Source organism: Oenanthe melanoleuca, chromosome 1A (genome assembly GCF_029582105.1).
Source record: "Oenanthe melanoleuca isolate GR-GAL-2019-014 chromosome 1A, OMel1.0, whole genome shotgun sequence".
NCBI classification, from domain to species: Eukaryota; Metazoa; Chordata; class Aves; order Passeriformes; family Muscicapidae; genus Oenanthe; species Oenanthe melanoleuca.
In genome coordinates, this window is record NC_079334.1 from 10,987,985 (window position 1) to 11,004,813 (window position 16,829).

General features: G+C 39.5%; 1 protein-coding gene across 2 annotated transcripts in view; it reads left to right on the forward strand.

The window, feature by feature from the left end:
- Positions 1–16,829, forward strand: part of LRP6 (LDL receptor related protein 6) — a 112,162-nt gene that overhangs the window by 57,296 nt on the left and 38,037 nt on the right. For both annotated transcript variants that reach the window (XM_056481933.1, XM_056481935.1), the window contains exons 6-7: positions 7,497–7,893; positions 8,385–8,556. In XM_056481933.1, the coding sequence (XP_056337908.1) occupies positions 7,497–7,893; positions 8,385–8,556 (569 nt within the window). The remainder of the gene's footprint in view (positions 1–7,496; positions 7,894–8,384; positions 8,557–16,829) is intronic.

The following is a 16,829-nucleotide window of genomic DNA, read 5'->3' on the forward strand; positions in this document are numbered from 1 at the left end:
CATTTAGATTAAGCACAGATTAGTTTTTGGAGGGAAAGGGATTCTTTCAGCTGCACTATATGAATGATGCACCTTAGAGGGTGGGTGGCAAATTCTGAAACTACGTATGTGTTTGCAGTACAGATAAGTGATTGGAAAATGCCCTCTACATTTTACAAAGGGAACATTCTCCTCAGGGAAGGGCAGGTTGCCTCCAGTGACAAGATTTAAGTTGCGGTTCTGTCTTTGTCACTAACTCCCTGAAAGTCTTGGGGGGCTCTGTTGTTTCCCTTTTCTTAGAGAAAAAGATACCTGTCTCCTCAGTTGTCTCTAAAATGTTTCTGACATTATTGATCATGAAGTATTTGGCTAAAAAGATTGTACAATAACCCCTTTCTAATTTCTTTTAAAGTCTGGTGTCCATTTATTATACACACATACACCTGACATCTCTCTCTTAAAATAATCCCATGTTCTTAGAGGTGCTGAAAGCCCTAAAATTCAAGACATGATCAAGACTTAGAGCTGCAAGCGCTGACCCAAAACTGCTTTTAGTTTCTCATTGTGGGCTAATGTACATGATTTTAAATTGTTATACTTTGTACGTGTAGGTTTTGTCATGTTGAGCTGTGGTTGCTGTAGGACACTAACAGACTCAAAATTAATGCTGGGAGATAATTAGCTAGATCATAAATAACCATCTTTTATGCAGATCATCTCTCTAGGACAGAAGTAAATAGAGGAAGAAACAATACAGCAGAGCTTAGTGTAAATAAGCTAAATAAAATGTATACAGAAATATTTTTTTAAATTAGAGTTTTATATTTTAAAAATTATTCCAGGCTTGTCAGCTGTGTTCAGAGTTTTCTTTATTTTCATGCTATTTCATGCTCGCTGCTGATTATTTTTGTGTGTCTCTGTGAACCTTGTTAAAATAAATTGCTGCTTTTATGTGAAAAACAGCTCCCAGTTTAGCCTGGCAGGATTGTTTATAAGAATTTCCCCATACACAAACAAGATGTTTTTCTTCCATTTCCCTTGGTGTAAGGAGAAGTTTTAATAATACTGCTCTGGGTTGGTTGTATGTAGTCAGAATGTGACACAAATCCATTCGCTTTTTCAAAAATACTTGATATGCACTGATAAACTCCAGTGTATCAAAGTAAATTACCAAGGGTAGGTAGAGGAATGGCATTAAAAATCCATCCCAGAACCTTATTAAAAGGATTTCTCATGCAGAGATATTCAGAATCATCAGCTCACTTTTTTTAGCCATTTCTTATGTCTCAGTATTTATAACTGTTGCTTTTTTCTCCCACTCCCTGAACACAAGAAGCCAAATTTTATGTTCCCAGCCATAACATGAATTTGATTTACAGAATATAAGCCCCCACTGTATTTGAAATATTGTTAACCAAGTTTTTCCAGGATGTTGTCCACTTGTATGCAAAAAACTTTATACAGGAACATTTCTCGTATGCTTGTCAATATCCTGTTGCATTTTAAACTACCATTCTGCTGCTGTATATTTTGGGGACATTCTGCCTCTGCCTTTTCAGGAAAAAAGGGTGGGAAGAGGGGAGAAAATTGAGACTGTTTATTTAGCTTAGGCCTTAGAAAGGAGACAGCACATAACCCAGATGAAACAAGCTACTGAAATTATTCATCAGGTCCATTGGTTTTGTGCAGCTTTGATCCTGTGCAGGGCTAATTTCTGACATACTCATGCAGGAAGTTCAGCATTGAGAGCTGAGCATGCCCCAAAATAGTGATTATTTATTTATTTATTTATTTATTTATTTATTTATTTTTAATTTTTTTTTTTTTTTAAACTCTTTCTCTGAAGGGAGGTGCAGATTCCTAAGCAGGCTTAGGGCTTTTGTGAGTAACCTCCAACTTTCCAGAGCTCTTCAAGGCACAGATTCCCTGGGATTTCTTCCTGTAGTTGCAAAGGCTGCAGTTATTGATTTAGAGGAGGGAGGAGAGCATGGCACTTGAACAGAGCCAGAGTAGCCATAGACCAGAGTTCAAAATGTAAATTTGTGTGTGTGGGCACTTCATTTCTTAGGCTCCTTGAGGACCCCTGGGAAGTAAATTTGTTTTCTTATTTTCAGATGTGCAGGGTGGGAGATTGATTCTAGTTTTTTGGGCTGTTTTTTTCCCCCTGTACTTGCCTGTTCTCTGTATTTGCTGTGAAAGTAGAGCTGAACCCTGAGAAGTGAACATTTTTACTTCAGTTTCAGTATACAGCTGTAAAGCTGCAGTGCTGATTAAATCTCTGTTTGCAATTAGAATGTGTACATGACCGTGGGAGAGACTAGTGACTGAGAAGTGAAGAAAGGTGAAAAATTAGGATGAGTTTCTCTTCTTTAAGATGATTTTGTCTTCTAACAGTAGACTACGATCAGACTGGTTCCTAAATCGAATTGTTTCATGGTGAAATGAGCCTCTTTGAGGAGAGAGCTTCATTTCTTGCTGTGCTGTGGAGAATACTGGCCAGCACTGGAAAGATTTTGATGGGTGAATTTTGAATGTGTGTTTGTGGTGTTTGCAGTGCCTTGGCATTGACAGATGATCCTGGCAGCCAAAGGTGAGGCTGGCTGACCCTCCCTGAGCAGTTTCCATGACAACCTAGCATTTTTGAATAATCTTGGTTTATAGGAAATCTTTTTCTTCCCTTGCCTTTCTCCCAGTGCTAGTTTCTCCATTTTTGTAGGGTTTTTTTAATTATACCTTAGAGGAGTTTTACTGTTTCTTGTAAGATCTGTAAATATAGTAACACACACATTCCAATTTTGAAAGATTTCTCCAGTTTTTCGGGAAGGGGTGATACCTTAGAATAAAATATCTGTTTTTCTAATACCTAATAATAAAAATCAAAACAGTAAAGTATACTGAGATGCAAGCTTGTAGCAAGGTTTTAGCTCCCCCGTTGCCTGGGTGAAAGTTTGTAAATCCCTGTCCCTCAAGCAAAAGAGGGGCAAAGTAAGTTACTTCATGGCCAGATATTCCTCTATCAGTAACATGTGAAGCAGAGTCCTTTCTGAGCACCCAGGCAGGACTCAGATCTTCTACCAGAGAGCTTTTACCACCTTGTGTCATATTCTTGGTAATGTATTGTTCTTCTGCACAACATACTGGACTTTTTCATTATTGTGTGTGGTGCTGTTTTGAGTTTGGCAGTGCTACATTTAAATGGTCTTTTGGTAGTTAGTTGTAAGACAAACCTGAATTTCCTTATATAAATGAGTTTGTCATCGGAGTTACATTCTTATTAGTGCTTGAAGATCTCTCTGTCCATGTGCTCAGCTTCTGTCTTTGCCTGTAAGGAGTTTTACTGGTGTCCTGCAGTTGCTCCTGCCAGTAGTGAAACTGGTTTAAACTCAGAAAACCCATGGTGACTTCGGCTGAGCGAGGAGGTGCGAGTTACCTCACAGAGAAAAAGCAGAGTTCACGCTTCGATTTCAGCCTTGCTTTGGCCAGGAAAAGTCAGTATTTTGCCCATGGATACTCACATTGTATTTCCCCGGTAGGCTTGGATGCAGGAGCAGAATTTTGCACTTTCTTTTGCAATTTAGGGCTGTCCACTGCCTAATTTGCTCTGTCAGGAATAGCCAGGATCTTGATTTGACAGCACAGATCAGGATGCTAGTTTCACACCTTCATTCTTTAATTTATTTTAAAGGAAAGAAGAAAGATATGATTAATTTCAGATGCATGTTCTTTTGCCTTTGTAGTTTTAAGGTTGAACTTACATGAAAAACTCTTGTTTGTGTTGTTGTATCAGGGACTCTTTCACAATAGTAACTTTAAAACTGGGGAAAAACATTTAGGAATTAAATGTTTTGATCAAATGTGAAGTAATTCTATTTGGGATGTATTAATAATAGTGATTTTTCAGATACAGGGAATGCATTATACATGTCTTAGGTCTAGCACTTCCTTTGTATGCATTCCTGAGCATGTGTCTGTGTAGCTCAGCAACCACTGATGGTTTTAAAGTTCAATAACTTACAAATGACTGAGGCCTGTATGTCATTGAGAAGATGTAATTAATTGCAAAGGTTAGAAGGGCATTGGGCTTAAAGCTGGCCATTGCATGTATCTTCATGCTTGCTCTGCTTCCCCCTTTCTCCCCCTTCCCTTGACTTCAACTAGCACACAGATTTAAGTTGAGAATTTTAATAGTGAATTTTTGAGGCAAGTATTAGTTCCAGTACTAATGTAATGTACCGTCTGTGAGCTTGTAATCCCAGCTTTCAAAGTGCTTAATAAAAGTAGGCTAAAGCTCTCAAAACTAAGAGTCTGGAGTAAGGCTTATATGTCCATATTTAGACAAGTAAGGGACTTGGCTTTCAAAAAATTGCTAACTATCTTGAATATCCTGTGACTTGAGGCACTGCTTAAAAGAATCTTGAACCTAGTCCACAAGTTGAATAGTTTAGAAACAAGGGAGAACTGCCTCAGGTCTGCATCTGGCTACAGCCTCTGCGTGCCCTTTGAAGGCATATAAACCAGCTGAGGTTTGAGGTGTTTTACATGTTTGTGGCTTGTTCCAGTTCTCCTAATAAGTGCTGATAAATTTTTAAAAAGCCAATAATAAAGTTATGCTTGCATGCAGCCTGCATTGTCTTTTTCTTTTTTTGAAATACGATTCTGTACTCATGATATTCTCTCTCTCATGCTCAGCATTAGAGGTTTGATTTTTTCTTAGAGAGGCAAGGCAAGAGGTCTGGAGATCCTGCTGTCATCTTAGCTTTTGCTTCATAACTGTTCTTTGGAGTAGAAGTGAATAAAATTGATTGATTCTGTCACGTCCTGACACCCTTGAGTACCTTGAGCAACTTCTGAGTGGTGATCAGTGCCTAGCCAGGTAAACTTTGCACAGCTGGTGTTTGCCACACTTTTGAGACCACCTGGGGTTCTTTTCCCTGGCTGTTATCAAGGCAGTAATGGGATCAGTCTATAAATACTGCCTAGCTCTTGCATTTGTTACTTCTGCTATTGTCAGGACAAGCCTGAAGGTATTCAGTGATCTTTCCCTCAACCTGCCTGGAGGTGTGGTGCTTTTCTGCTGCTGAGTTTCTTTTTCCAAGGGGAATGACTGCTGGTCTAGCTAAGCAGCTGAGGTGTTGGTTTGCAAATGTTTGGGTAATAGCTCTGAAGTAAGCTTTAAACTTTTTATTGCCTGGTTGGAGAGCTGAGGACTGATGTTTGATGGAGGAATTGGAATGCTAGCCAAGCCTCCAGATAAAGACCATGAAATTTTTAGCTCGGGGTTCCAGAGTACAACACAATTAGCTGAAAGCCAGTCATTTACCAGTGCTGAGTTAAAGTTAAACACAGTGGGTTGTTTGACTAAACAGCAGTGTTGCGGTCTGAAAGCAGGATACTGAAGCTGTTGAAATGGGTCATCTTTGGGAAGAATGGGAAGGTCAGTTGGTCAATTTTAAGGGTGAATTTGGGCAAGGGCATGGTCATACTGAATGGAGTCTTTCTGGAGACCTTGCATTGGTTCTTTGAGACATACATATGTTTTGAACTCTGAGGTTCGGGCATTTGCTCTAGGTTAGGTTTACCTGATAATGCAAAAAAGATTTTTTTTTTTTTTAAATTTTTAATATGACATTATTGTGCTTAAAAGACAGGTTGGATAAATGACTGTGAAGTTGCTAAGAAAATATAGTAAGGGTTTTTTTCTTCCTTGAACCTAAATTGTAGGGATTTGTTATGTGCTAAGACTTTCTAGGAATATAATGCATCTGTCTGCTTGAATTTTAATGCTGAATTTTTTGTTGTACTTAGTAGCAACAAATACAGATGTACACAGAGACTGCTGTGTCAAGATTAATTGCTGTGTCAAGTAATTATAAAAAAAAACCTCTTTCTAACAGGCCTTTTTCCATTGGCTATGTCACATGCTTTACAGTATTTTGAAGGATACATAGGCATGTAATTACAGGTTCCCCCCTGATTAATTAATGCATAAGAGTTACTCACTAGAAGAACAGTTGAGAAGTGTGTACACAGGGTATTTTACAGCAGAAGATCCCAAAGCTGATCTTAGTCCATTCTGGACTATCAATCAGAAACACTCATAATAATATCCTCAACTTCAGTTGTTGGAAGGTACTGTTTCCTGCAGCACTGTGAAAGTGTCTTAGAGGTTTTTTAACACATTATACTTGTTGTAAATGAGGCAATGGCTGCTCTGGCATCTTTCCAAGGTTTGGCATGCGCTGAGGTTTCATCTAGCACCATTATCAATGACTCTCTCTTTTAAAAAACAAATTTGGCATCAAACACAAAATTCTTCTTTCATCACCAACTTACTTACTTCAGTTGTAACTCTTCCAGTCTTCTAGGTCTTATTTATACCTCTTAGACATCCAAATTGAGACACTGATGCAGTGTGGCTTGGCAATTGCTCATTTTCACTGCATGCTCATGCATTTGTTTTACTAAGCCTTTCCCACCCTCCCCCTCATCCCCCATCAATCCCTGCTGAAGCTGTCCTCTCACTCTTTGAGGAGAGCCATTGCACCACACTTTCCCTGCAATTATGCATGCATTTTTAACCTTAGCTCAGGCTTCCCTCAGGCCTGAGCTGCTCTTATCTCCCTAAGACTCCAAACTGATAAGCCAGTTTAATTGGAATGGGGTGTGGTGGTTGTTTATCCTTCATTACCTTGAAATCTGGTGACAGAGACTAGAAAATTAAATGAAAATGAAGTAGATTAGACAATAAGTGCAACTGTCATTGATAGTACCATTAAACATGCTGTGTTGCCTATGTGAAAACATCTTCTGCAGTGCAAGCTGATCTTATTTATTGTGTTTCTGACTTTTGACCCAAAAGATAGTAAGGCTTTTCTGTGCTTTAGCTCAAAATGACTTTATAAGACATTTTTATTTATCTTCATGTGTTCAATAAGCTTGTTCTTAACAAATGTGGGAGAAGGTGACAGCCCTCCTGCTCTGCGTGGTCATTGCGCAGTGGTCTTTTCCCAAATCTGACCCTTCAATAAGAGTTTCTCAAAAAAGGTTTAGTTGTGGTGTTCTATGTTACATTTTTTCCATTTATCAGGGGTTGTTGAAAGATACAGCTTATTTGTTGTGGTTGTCCTCTCACCAGCAGCAGCAGTCAATAAATTACCTGCATAATTGGTTTCTCATCTAAGAGGTTGCAGGCCATCTTTGGATTTGCATAAAATAGCAACATAGTTGTTGCATATCTAGTTCAGTAATTTGTAGGGAACGATATCGATGGAGAATGTGTGCAACGTGATACATTCTGGAAAATGAGAGGACCACTGAATTTTCTCTGTAAGCACATCTGACTTACTCTGCAGAATAATAAGCAGAGACATTGTGAGCAGCTTCATGTTTGAAGCCTTGGAGTGGAAGTCTCTGCTGGTACCCAGCAGTTTGGTTAGGTCCTGTTGTTGGGAAAGGACAGACTGAGGTTTTCTATTTCCAGTGTTTGCAAGGCGTTTGTGTTTGTCCTGTCGCTGCAGGCGCCACTGCACTGCTGCTCCTGGCCCGCCGGACGGACCTGAGGCGCATTTCCTTGGACACGCCCGATTTCACGGACATCGTGCTGCCGCTGGAGGACATCCGGCACGCCATCGCCATCGACTTCGATCCCCTGGAAGGATACATCTACTGGACAGATGACGAAGTGAGGGCCATCCGCCGCTCCTTCCTCGACGGCTCGGGCAGCCAGTTCGTGGTCACGGCTCAGATCGCGCACCCCGACGGCATCGCCGTGGACTGGGTGGCCCGCAACCTGTACTGGACGGACACCGGCACGGACCGCATCGAGGTCACCAGGCTCAATGGCACCATGAGGAAAATCCTGATATCAGAAGACCTGGAAGAACCCAGAGCTATTGTGCTGGATCCCATGGTTGGGTGAGGGGCTGTTTGTGAGCATTTTTAAAAATATTAGTCATGCAAAGAAGATACATCTCTCTGCTTCTATGTAGATAATGGGATGCAGTGATAAACTTCTGAGTTTTCCAAATGAAAATACTGGGATTCTCTGAAAGTTAAGGCTCTGAGGCACGAGCACTGCTGCTCTATTTTGACTACTTGGGTAGTCACCTTATGTGTCTGTGTTTTATTATTTTTAAAAATATTTTTGTGGACTGTGTGAATCAGCTTGTTTATTCTAGCTAATAGCACTGGTTATATTGTCTTGCTGAGCAGACTGATACAGGAATTTTGTGTGTTTACATGACAATTATTTCTGAATGGTTTGGGCATCTTTATCTGGGTAAGGAATTATTTTTGGTTTAGAAATGTGACTTTCTGTGTGCTATGTGGTTTTGGGGAAGAGTAGTCCAGAAGAAATGATAAGAATATTGGAGGTTTGGATTAATAAGGTTTTGTTTCCTTTTCAGGTATATGTACTGGACTGACTGGGGAGAAATCCCAAAAATTGAGAGGGCAGCACTGGATGGCTCAGACAGAATTGTGCTGGTGAACACCTCACTTGGCTGGCCAAATGGTTTGGCTCTGGATTATGCAGAAAGCAAAATATACTGGGGAGATGCCAAAACAGACAAAATAGAGGTTTGTAATTGTACCTGCATTTTTTATTCCATGAAGTTATAGAATATAGTTTTGCTTTTCTAAGCGTTCATATTCTGATACAACCCGAAAGGATGATGGGATGGTGGTTGAGTTGTGTTTTAAGAAACAATTCTGTTCTTCTCAGCCTTTGGGCGAGTTACTTGCTATTCTTCCCTCATTTTTTTGTGTAAAATAAGAATTATATCCATGTAGTAGTGCTGTCTTTGTAAGAATGTGTGATAAGGACTTGTTAAATAAGTCAATTCTTAGGTCGTCAGGGGAAAAAGCTTTTTACTGGGATTAATATGTCATTTTTAAAAATTATCTTTCATTCTTTGCGCTAGTCAGTTTAGAGCCTACTAAAACATATTTTAAAGAAATAAATCTTGCTCCACATATAATTATTTGTACTTCCAGAAATCCTTTACACTTTGCATCTTCTTTGCATCTACCTTTTATTAGAGTTTGAGCAAAAGCATAGATTTTTCCTTTTTTTCTGACATGTCCAGTTGAAACTTTAAATTTAAAAAAAAGAAATACTTTAGCCCACATTGAAAGTCTTGCATATATTTTGTTGTGTAAGAGTTATGAAACAAATTTGACATTTGTTATCTCTCAGTCTTTGAGACGTGAGTATTGTTTAACATTTAATCAGTTTGCTGTCAAAAGCTTTTGTTGGAAGTGGAAGGCTTGACTGCTACCTGGTGCTCAGGTCTACCTTTGCTATATCCTGGTAGGTTTGCCTTCAATTGATGAATTATGGCTTTCCTTGTTGATTCCTAACCATTGCAAATAACATTTAGTACTTGCCATATTAGGCACAGTCGTATCTTTTCTAGATTAGAAAGTTGGTTTTACTTATTTATAACTACAAATAAGTCAAGGTGAAGTCACAGCCATGTGCTGGAAGGTCACATTCATTCTCAACTGTTTATTCTCCTTTAGAGCCAAAGTAACTCCAGTCCTGCAAGGTGAGTTGCTTTGAAGCAGTCCTTGAGAGAGCCTCAGGGAGCAGAGTTTTCTTTGTCTTAAAAATAAGATTTATAGTGTGTAATTCACCTCATATTACACCAGCTCTGAGAAAATTGGAGAAAATAGTCTTAGTGATGTGTAGAGATTTATTTATAACAGATTGAGCACTTCAGCCCTGATACTGTTTCAGCCTTGGATGTATTTTGCAAAAGGAAAGTTAGGCATTCTTCACCCTCATGTTTGCCAGAACACTGAGATTCCTTATTAATTAGTAATGATTCTGTTCAGTGCTGGATCAGTTTGTGGCAGAAATTTTCATCTAGATCAGGCATGAGCTCACTGCTGCAATTCTGTCAAACTGGCTAGAACACATCATAGAATGTTTATGCCAACATTACAGTGTCTGTGGCAGGACAGAAGATATCTGATTTGGCACAAAGGTTTTTGGGACAATTTCCATTTCATTGTTCTTAAATCAGTGTAAGCCAGCAAAATGAATTTGTTCCAGGTTGTCATGTAACATCTATGCAGGACATCAGAAAAGATATATCACCTGAAGATTTCAGAGTTACTAGTTATTTTTTCCTATGAGTCTCCAAGTGTTAGAGTTATAAAATTACTGCTGCTGCTTTTTATAAAAAGTTAGCAGTTGTTAACTCTTATCAACTTGCAGTAAATCTTGAAACAGTCTGGCTAAAACCTTTAAAGCAACAGAGAAGATGTTCTCCCACATTTTTTCTTTGGTGCTTTTGGATTTTAGTTTTGTTTCAGGATGTGGGCTTGTGTTTTTTGATTCCTGAAGGTGTTCATTTAGGCATATGTGACATGGATCTATAAAATTTTGTGTAGACTGACCAACATTTCCCACACAGACACCTTTTTTGACAGAAGGTGTTGATCCTTGTAACTAATGTGAGGTGCTGGGTGCTGAACAAACAAAAGCAGATGTGGTAAGTTGTGGAAATGGCTGTAGATGTTGAAAGCTTACATGTGTTACTAGGAAGACTGTGTAAGTTTGTGGAAGGGAATTCCATTGCAATTTAGTGGCAAATAGAATTGCCTCTGAACTACACATCACTGAACTGTAAAGTGCTGTAGAAGGAAGGAGTCTTCTTGAAAAGTTTCTGTATGCATTTCCTTTGTTACGCAGTTCTGTAAGTGTTGATTATTCTCTGAGGAAGGATACTGGGATGGGTAGACCTTTGGATGGAACCCATACAGTCTCTCTTCTCCATGTTGAGGCCATTCTGTCAAGTTCTTTTGTAGTGATTAGCACATATGTTCAATGTGGCTTCTGCAGTTGGTAAAGCATGGAAGGGTTCTATAGGATGAAGTGGGAGGGTGTCTGTCCTAGAGAATGTTTCAGTCTAATGTAGAGTTATTTTTTTTATCCACACCTGTCATGATTTAGGAACGGTGCTCCTCAATTTAGTTCTCCCACTGAGACTCTCCAAATGATGCACCTCCCACTTCCTCCAACAGGATGGAGAGGAGAATGGGAGGCACAAAAGACAAAGATCATTGGTTGAGATAAGAATAATTTACTGAAAACAACGATGAGATAAGAAAACTGACTGTAACAGCACAATAGTAATGAGAGAAAGAAATTATTCACTCAGAATATCCTGGACAATAGACAAAACAGGATGGCTCTCTCTTCCCCTGCCACATTTCCTCATTTGGAAGGAACCCCTTCTCCCTGGAAGAGAGTCTCTTTCCTCCACCCCCAGCAATGACTTGAGGTGGTACAGAATAACCTCCAGGTCCTGGCCCTGCCCCCTCTTGGCTACTGCAAAAATTAATCCAGTCCTGGCCAGAACCAGGACATTTCCTACCCCTTATTTTATACCATGTACATCATTCCCAGATCCTACTCCTTCCAGCTGCATACACGTATACACACACACACACACACAAGTACAGCTCTCATTTCTGTAGTCAATGGCCATCCCCCCAAGATGTCTGTTGACTTTGTTTAGTCCATGGCTGTGGACTATCTGTCCCAAGTGTCTTCCAGGGCAGGAGAACTGGTGTGAGTTGCACAGTAATTTGTAATTTGGCTGGTTGCAAATTACATCAGGAGGTCATGACTGGTGTATCTGGAGCAGTCCATCTTCATTGTCCATGGGAGTTACGGCATACAGTGGCATTGTCATTTAGCAGCCAGTTACACATTATTCTCCCCCAAAAAACAAATCCCTCTGAGGGTACCCACTGTATTTCCCAATCCTTTTGCATCACCCGCCTAGTGCACCCCAGTTCCTGAGCAGAAACAGTCCCATGGATGGGTTTGCCTTTCCTTGAGCAGAACTGATGCAAACTGTCTTCTCTAACACATTCCTTACAGGCACAAGGACTATCCCCTTCTACGAACATGGAGGTTTTGATTGGGCAGGGCCAACTCCACTGGTAGAGCCTCTGGTGTTAACTAACCAGATGGCCTTCGCTAAGTGTAGATCCTTATCTTAATCTATGATGGTTAAAATGCTACTAACATTTCAAATTTGCTCACACTGCCTACTTTCCAATGGCAACCAAGAGTCTTGAGGAGATTTTCTGCACTTTCCATGCCCTCACCATCCATTTTTTATATCTGTGTAATAGAAGATGCTTGGCCTTCAGTGAATGTTTTAAGCTTACATTTGAAGAAAGGACACTTGGCATAGGTGCAACAAAGAAAGGTATTTGTGATGGGATCCAAAGATGAAACTTGGAATTGGACATGAAGGCATCAGAATAAATGCCTGGTCCCTGCTTTGCTTCATGTGTTTGTGTACAGTTGAAAAGGGGGGTAAAAGCAGGAGAAATATATTTGTGTACTTGCCTCCATTGCCTTTAAGTAGTTTTTCATACATGATTTTACATACTTTGTGCCTTTTTTTTTTTTTTTTTTTTTTTTTTTTTGCCTTTGTATGTGGGATTCCTCAGAACTGTTATTTAATTGCAGTGCTACAAAACTGAATGTCATTCTTGCAAGCCATGTTTCTGGTTTGTTTGTGCTACATATGAGCTTTTATTATTTATTTTTTACTCACTGGTTCATGCTGTGCTGTTCTGGAGCCCCCAGACGATAATAAAGCATCAGCAGGGGTTAATGGAGACTGGTAGGGGGTACAGCAGGGAGCTTTTGTTCCCATTTTATCTGGCAGCCTGCAGCAGGCAGAAGCAGGCTGTGGCTCAACAGCTTCTTCATTTATCTCGGTCAGGTTTCACTGCTGATAAACTTCTATTGAAATGGATGGCTGCTATTGTGCTTACCAGTGGGGAAGATTTCTCATTGACTTGCTACAGGTTTAAAGCATTTTCCTGCCGTGCTATGAGGTTAAAAATGTATGATCTGCTCTGTTGAATTGGTCTTGTGTTTTCCTGCTCTAGCGAGTATTTGTGTTCTTGGCACGTACGCTACCTGTTTTAAGGCATAGGTTGGATTTTTAAATGGTCAGCAAAGCTGGTATTGATAAAGCAATTATAAATGGCTGCATGCATGTGTGGCTGTGTGTGTTAAAGGGAAGTTATGATGATGTGGCTGATTTCTCATAGTTTTTCAATCTCTGCTTCATTTTTCTTTATTCATCCTCTCCTGTTCTCCATTCTCAGAGGCGGAGATGGCACCCACTAACACCTACTAGTGGTGAATGTAAAGAAAGGATGCATCTCCTGCTCAGCTCCAACCATTATGTAGTGATTTTTGAGTGCAGCTCTAACTTGAAGTGTTTGTGCATTCCCAAATCTATTAGCCATGCCTGGCATTACTGTCTCTAATCCTCATGATTAATATGGAAAGTATTACATGCTGCTGTTTTTCAGCTTAAGTACACTCAAGTGTTCGGAACCCAGCCTTGCCGGACAACAGAAAGCAGATGCTGCTAAGGCTTTTTAGTGCACAGAAATCTTGAACAGAAAGGACATTTTTGTCTTTGACCTAGGAGCTAATAGTCTGGCATCTAGAGAATGCTCTAATTCATATTCTAATCCTGAAATTGCAGGGCTATATTTTCCTCTGATGACAACTCCCTCAATTTTACTGCCATCCTAATAAGGAAATTTTGTTTTCTAAGTATACTCCATTTATTTTCTGACTGAGAATTTTTGTCTCATAGATTAGTCTTTGTGCAATGAAATGCTGATGACTTGCAAGCCTGGTTACTGATCCTAGCCCATCCAGCCTACTTGAAGCCCAGGTTTAAAAATTGAGAAGCAGAGTCCATTATATTCCTAGGTCTTGAATGCAGCTGTTTTTGTGTACTTGCATTAAACCTTTGCAGGTATGAGAAGTAAGGTTGAAACAAATACCTGAAGTTACTTTTCTGTTTACTTTTGCTTTTGATAGTTGTGGCACTTGGGAATTTCATTCAACAAAAAACAAGTAGGTGCTGTAGAGGGTAGGGACGGATCCCTGTACTCTATCACAGTTTCAGAAATTTAAAGCTTACTTTGTCAGGGTATTTCCAACTATTTCTTAACACTTGCTAAGCCTGAATTAAGAAAAAAATATCAATTTTTTAAAATTAGTAGTAGAGTAAGGATTTAAAAAAAACAAAACCAACCAGTATGAGTTTATACTTGGTATAATTTTCATTTGAGAGTTTTCTTTTGAACTTCTGAATGAATTTTGTTATGCTGACCAAGATAGTAAAACTGTATTAAAAAACAAACAAACTACAGACAATATATTAGTAAGAGCTCCTGGCTGTTGAAAGCTGGATACAAGGATTTGAATGGTCCCTTGTCACGAACTGCAATGCTGAGTCAGGGCATCCTGGCATTGTAAGCTTGTTACTATTAAAAAATAAATTTAAAAAAATCCTTTTTTTGCTTTGGCTTTTGAACATTGGGCTACAGAATTGTCACTTTGAGATGCACCTTTTCACAGAATCACAGAGTTGTAGAGGTTGGAAGGGACCTCAGGAGATCATCTAGTCAACTCCCAAGTGTTTTAATGCAAAAATAAAAAAGAATAAATATTTAAAACATCCATGCTAGTTTCAAATTTGGAACATTAAAAGTTAACTTTTTATTACTATTGATAAATTGAGACTATCTAAACAAAATTCAGATGTGAAAAATATGGTTATTGACACCTTACATTATAAGCCACTTGTGCTGAGGATTTCTCCAAGAAGTCCTGAGGGATCTGCTATCCAACAGGCTGTCATGCTTTGTGGGACAGAGAGAGGTTCCTAGAAAAGAGGCTACTGAGGGAAGCTCTTGGGGAGATGGAGCCAGAACTCCTGCCCAAGAGTAACCTGACTCTGATCTGAGTGCCAAACATGGTATTTTTCTAAGTGAAATTATGTGGAGAAGACTTTGGCATTCAGTTTTCAAATGCTCTTGTGTCATAGATCTGCAATTCATCCTGAAATCCATAGTGGGTTTCATCTCATAAGATATAGATACATTCAGTTCATTTAAGTTCTCATGTGTTGCCTGTATAAAAAAGTTGGAAATCAGCACTTCCACACTGTAAATGTTTAGAACAGATTAGATGAATTCTACTCCAAAAGTATTCCTTTTTTTCTGTTACCTCTAAGAAGAGCCTGGAATGGCCATGTCAGAGGTAAGTACCCACACTCGAGACCCATTTAAGCAGAAAGTTGTGCTGACACTGCTCACACTGGGACTTCAGAGATGCCTTTGCTGAAAGATGAGCGAAGTTTTGCTGCTGGTTTGCTGCTGATAGCTCTGAAAGCCTCATGGTCCCCATGGCCCAGCATGCAGCTAACTGGAGTATAACTGTTGGATCTACATTCGTATGTCCTACATGCTTCCCAGATTTTTCACATTGGAGTTAGGAAATTGTATTTTGGTTTATGCAGGTGTCTCACCTAGAAAGCAACAAGCCTCTACTAGCAGCCAGTATCGGTTACCTAAGGGAAAACACTGAAATCCCTCACACCAACACAGCCAGAGCCATCAGCTCCCATGAGTCTGAAATACTTAAAATATTTCATGACAAGCTGGGGAGCAATGTAAAGACATACTGAGAGATGTTGTCTGTGTTTCTGATTCAGCTGAATATTGTTTGTCAGTCCACTGTTATCCCTTACTCTCCAAAGTTCTGGCTTTGTTTTTTCCCCCTTTTCACAAGCTGCTGAGTTGCATTACTGTACAAAACCTTGTGCTGATCTTGGGCCTGGGCTTCTTTGGAAATACTCACCTCCAATCACTCTCAATAATGATTTAGCTTTCTTCACACAGACTGTGAGATTTTGTAGTTTTGACATGAACAGCTTCTCTGGTACTGTGCATGATCTTGTAGTGTGGCAATGCGTCTGTGGCAAGAAATGGAAAAATCAAGCTCTTGGACATGCAAGAGCCTTGGAATTGAAGTGATTTAGTGAATAGGAGCAATTGAATCAACCTGAAAGCTTACTGCCACCAAAGGTGAAAAGTATCTCAAAATCAGCTGAGTCACTCACTGCACTATTCGCTGAACCACTTGGACCTGGTAAAACAGTAGAAAACTTTCTATATTTTTTCCCTCTATAAAAAAATCAATTCTATTCATTTATTAAAGAATCTGGAAAACATCAGATTAGGCAGAGAACAAATGGAAAATAAGCTTCTGGGGCAAGGCACTGAAAGAAAGAATCTTGGGAAAGAAGACCACAGGGGCTTTTGCCTATAGGCAAGAGCATCAGGAGTTGTTATGACGAACGTAATCTTGTAAAACCCACTCCCAAACCCACTGTGAGGTTTCAGGTTGGTTTTGGCTAATGTGGTTTACATTCTGCAAAATGTTGTGTGTAGCTGCCCACAAGTCTTAGTTGCTAAATAGTAAGTTGCAAAATGCAGTCATTAGTTTCCTTTGTTGCCCCCACAGCTTATGCCCAGGTAACAAAACACTCACTCACTGTGGCCACTCCACCCTATGGATTACATACCAAATTATCTCTGTAGTAAAGCATTTTTAGTCACCTATTTTACCTCTGAATCTTTTCAGAGGAGCTTTTTTTTCCCCATGAAAATATCCTCATCTTATTTATCATTTGGCTCATTTTTTTTGTCTTAACCTGTTCTTTTCAAAGGCAGGGTTATTTTTGTGTTGCATGAGATTGCCTAGGAGATGTCATATGTGATTGTGACAATCTTTTCCTTGCCTACTTGTCACTTTACCTGACTTGAGCCGTTTTATTAAAAACGAAACCACTTATTTCTAAAATGAAATTCCATCATAGAGAAAACGTTTCTGCTGCTGGCATTGATCAGTGAGCTAAGAAAGTTGTCCTATTGTGAAAGAAATTAGCTTGTAGCAGTGTGTGTAGCCTCTGATAGAAAGCGTATTTATGAAGTTAATCTCT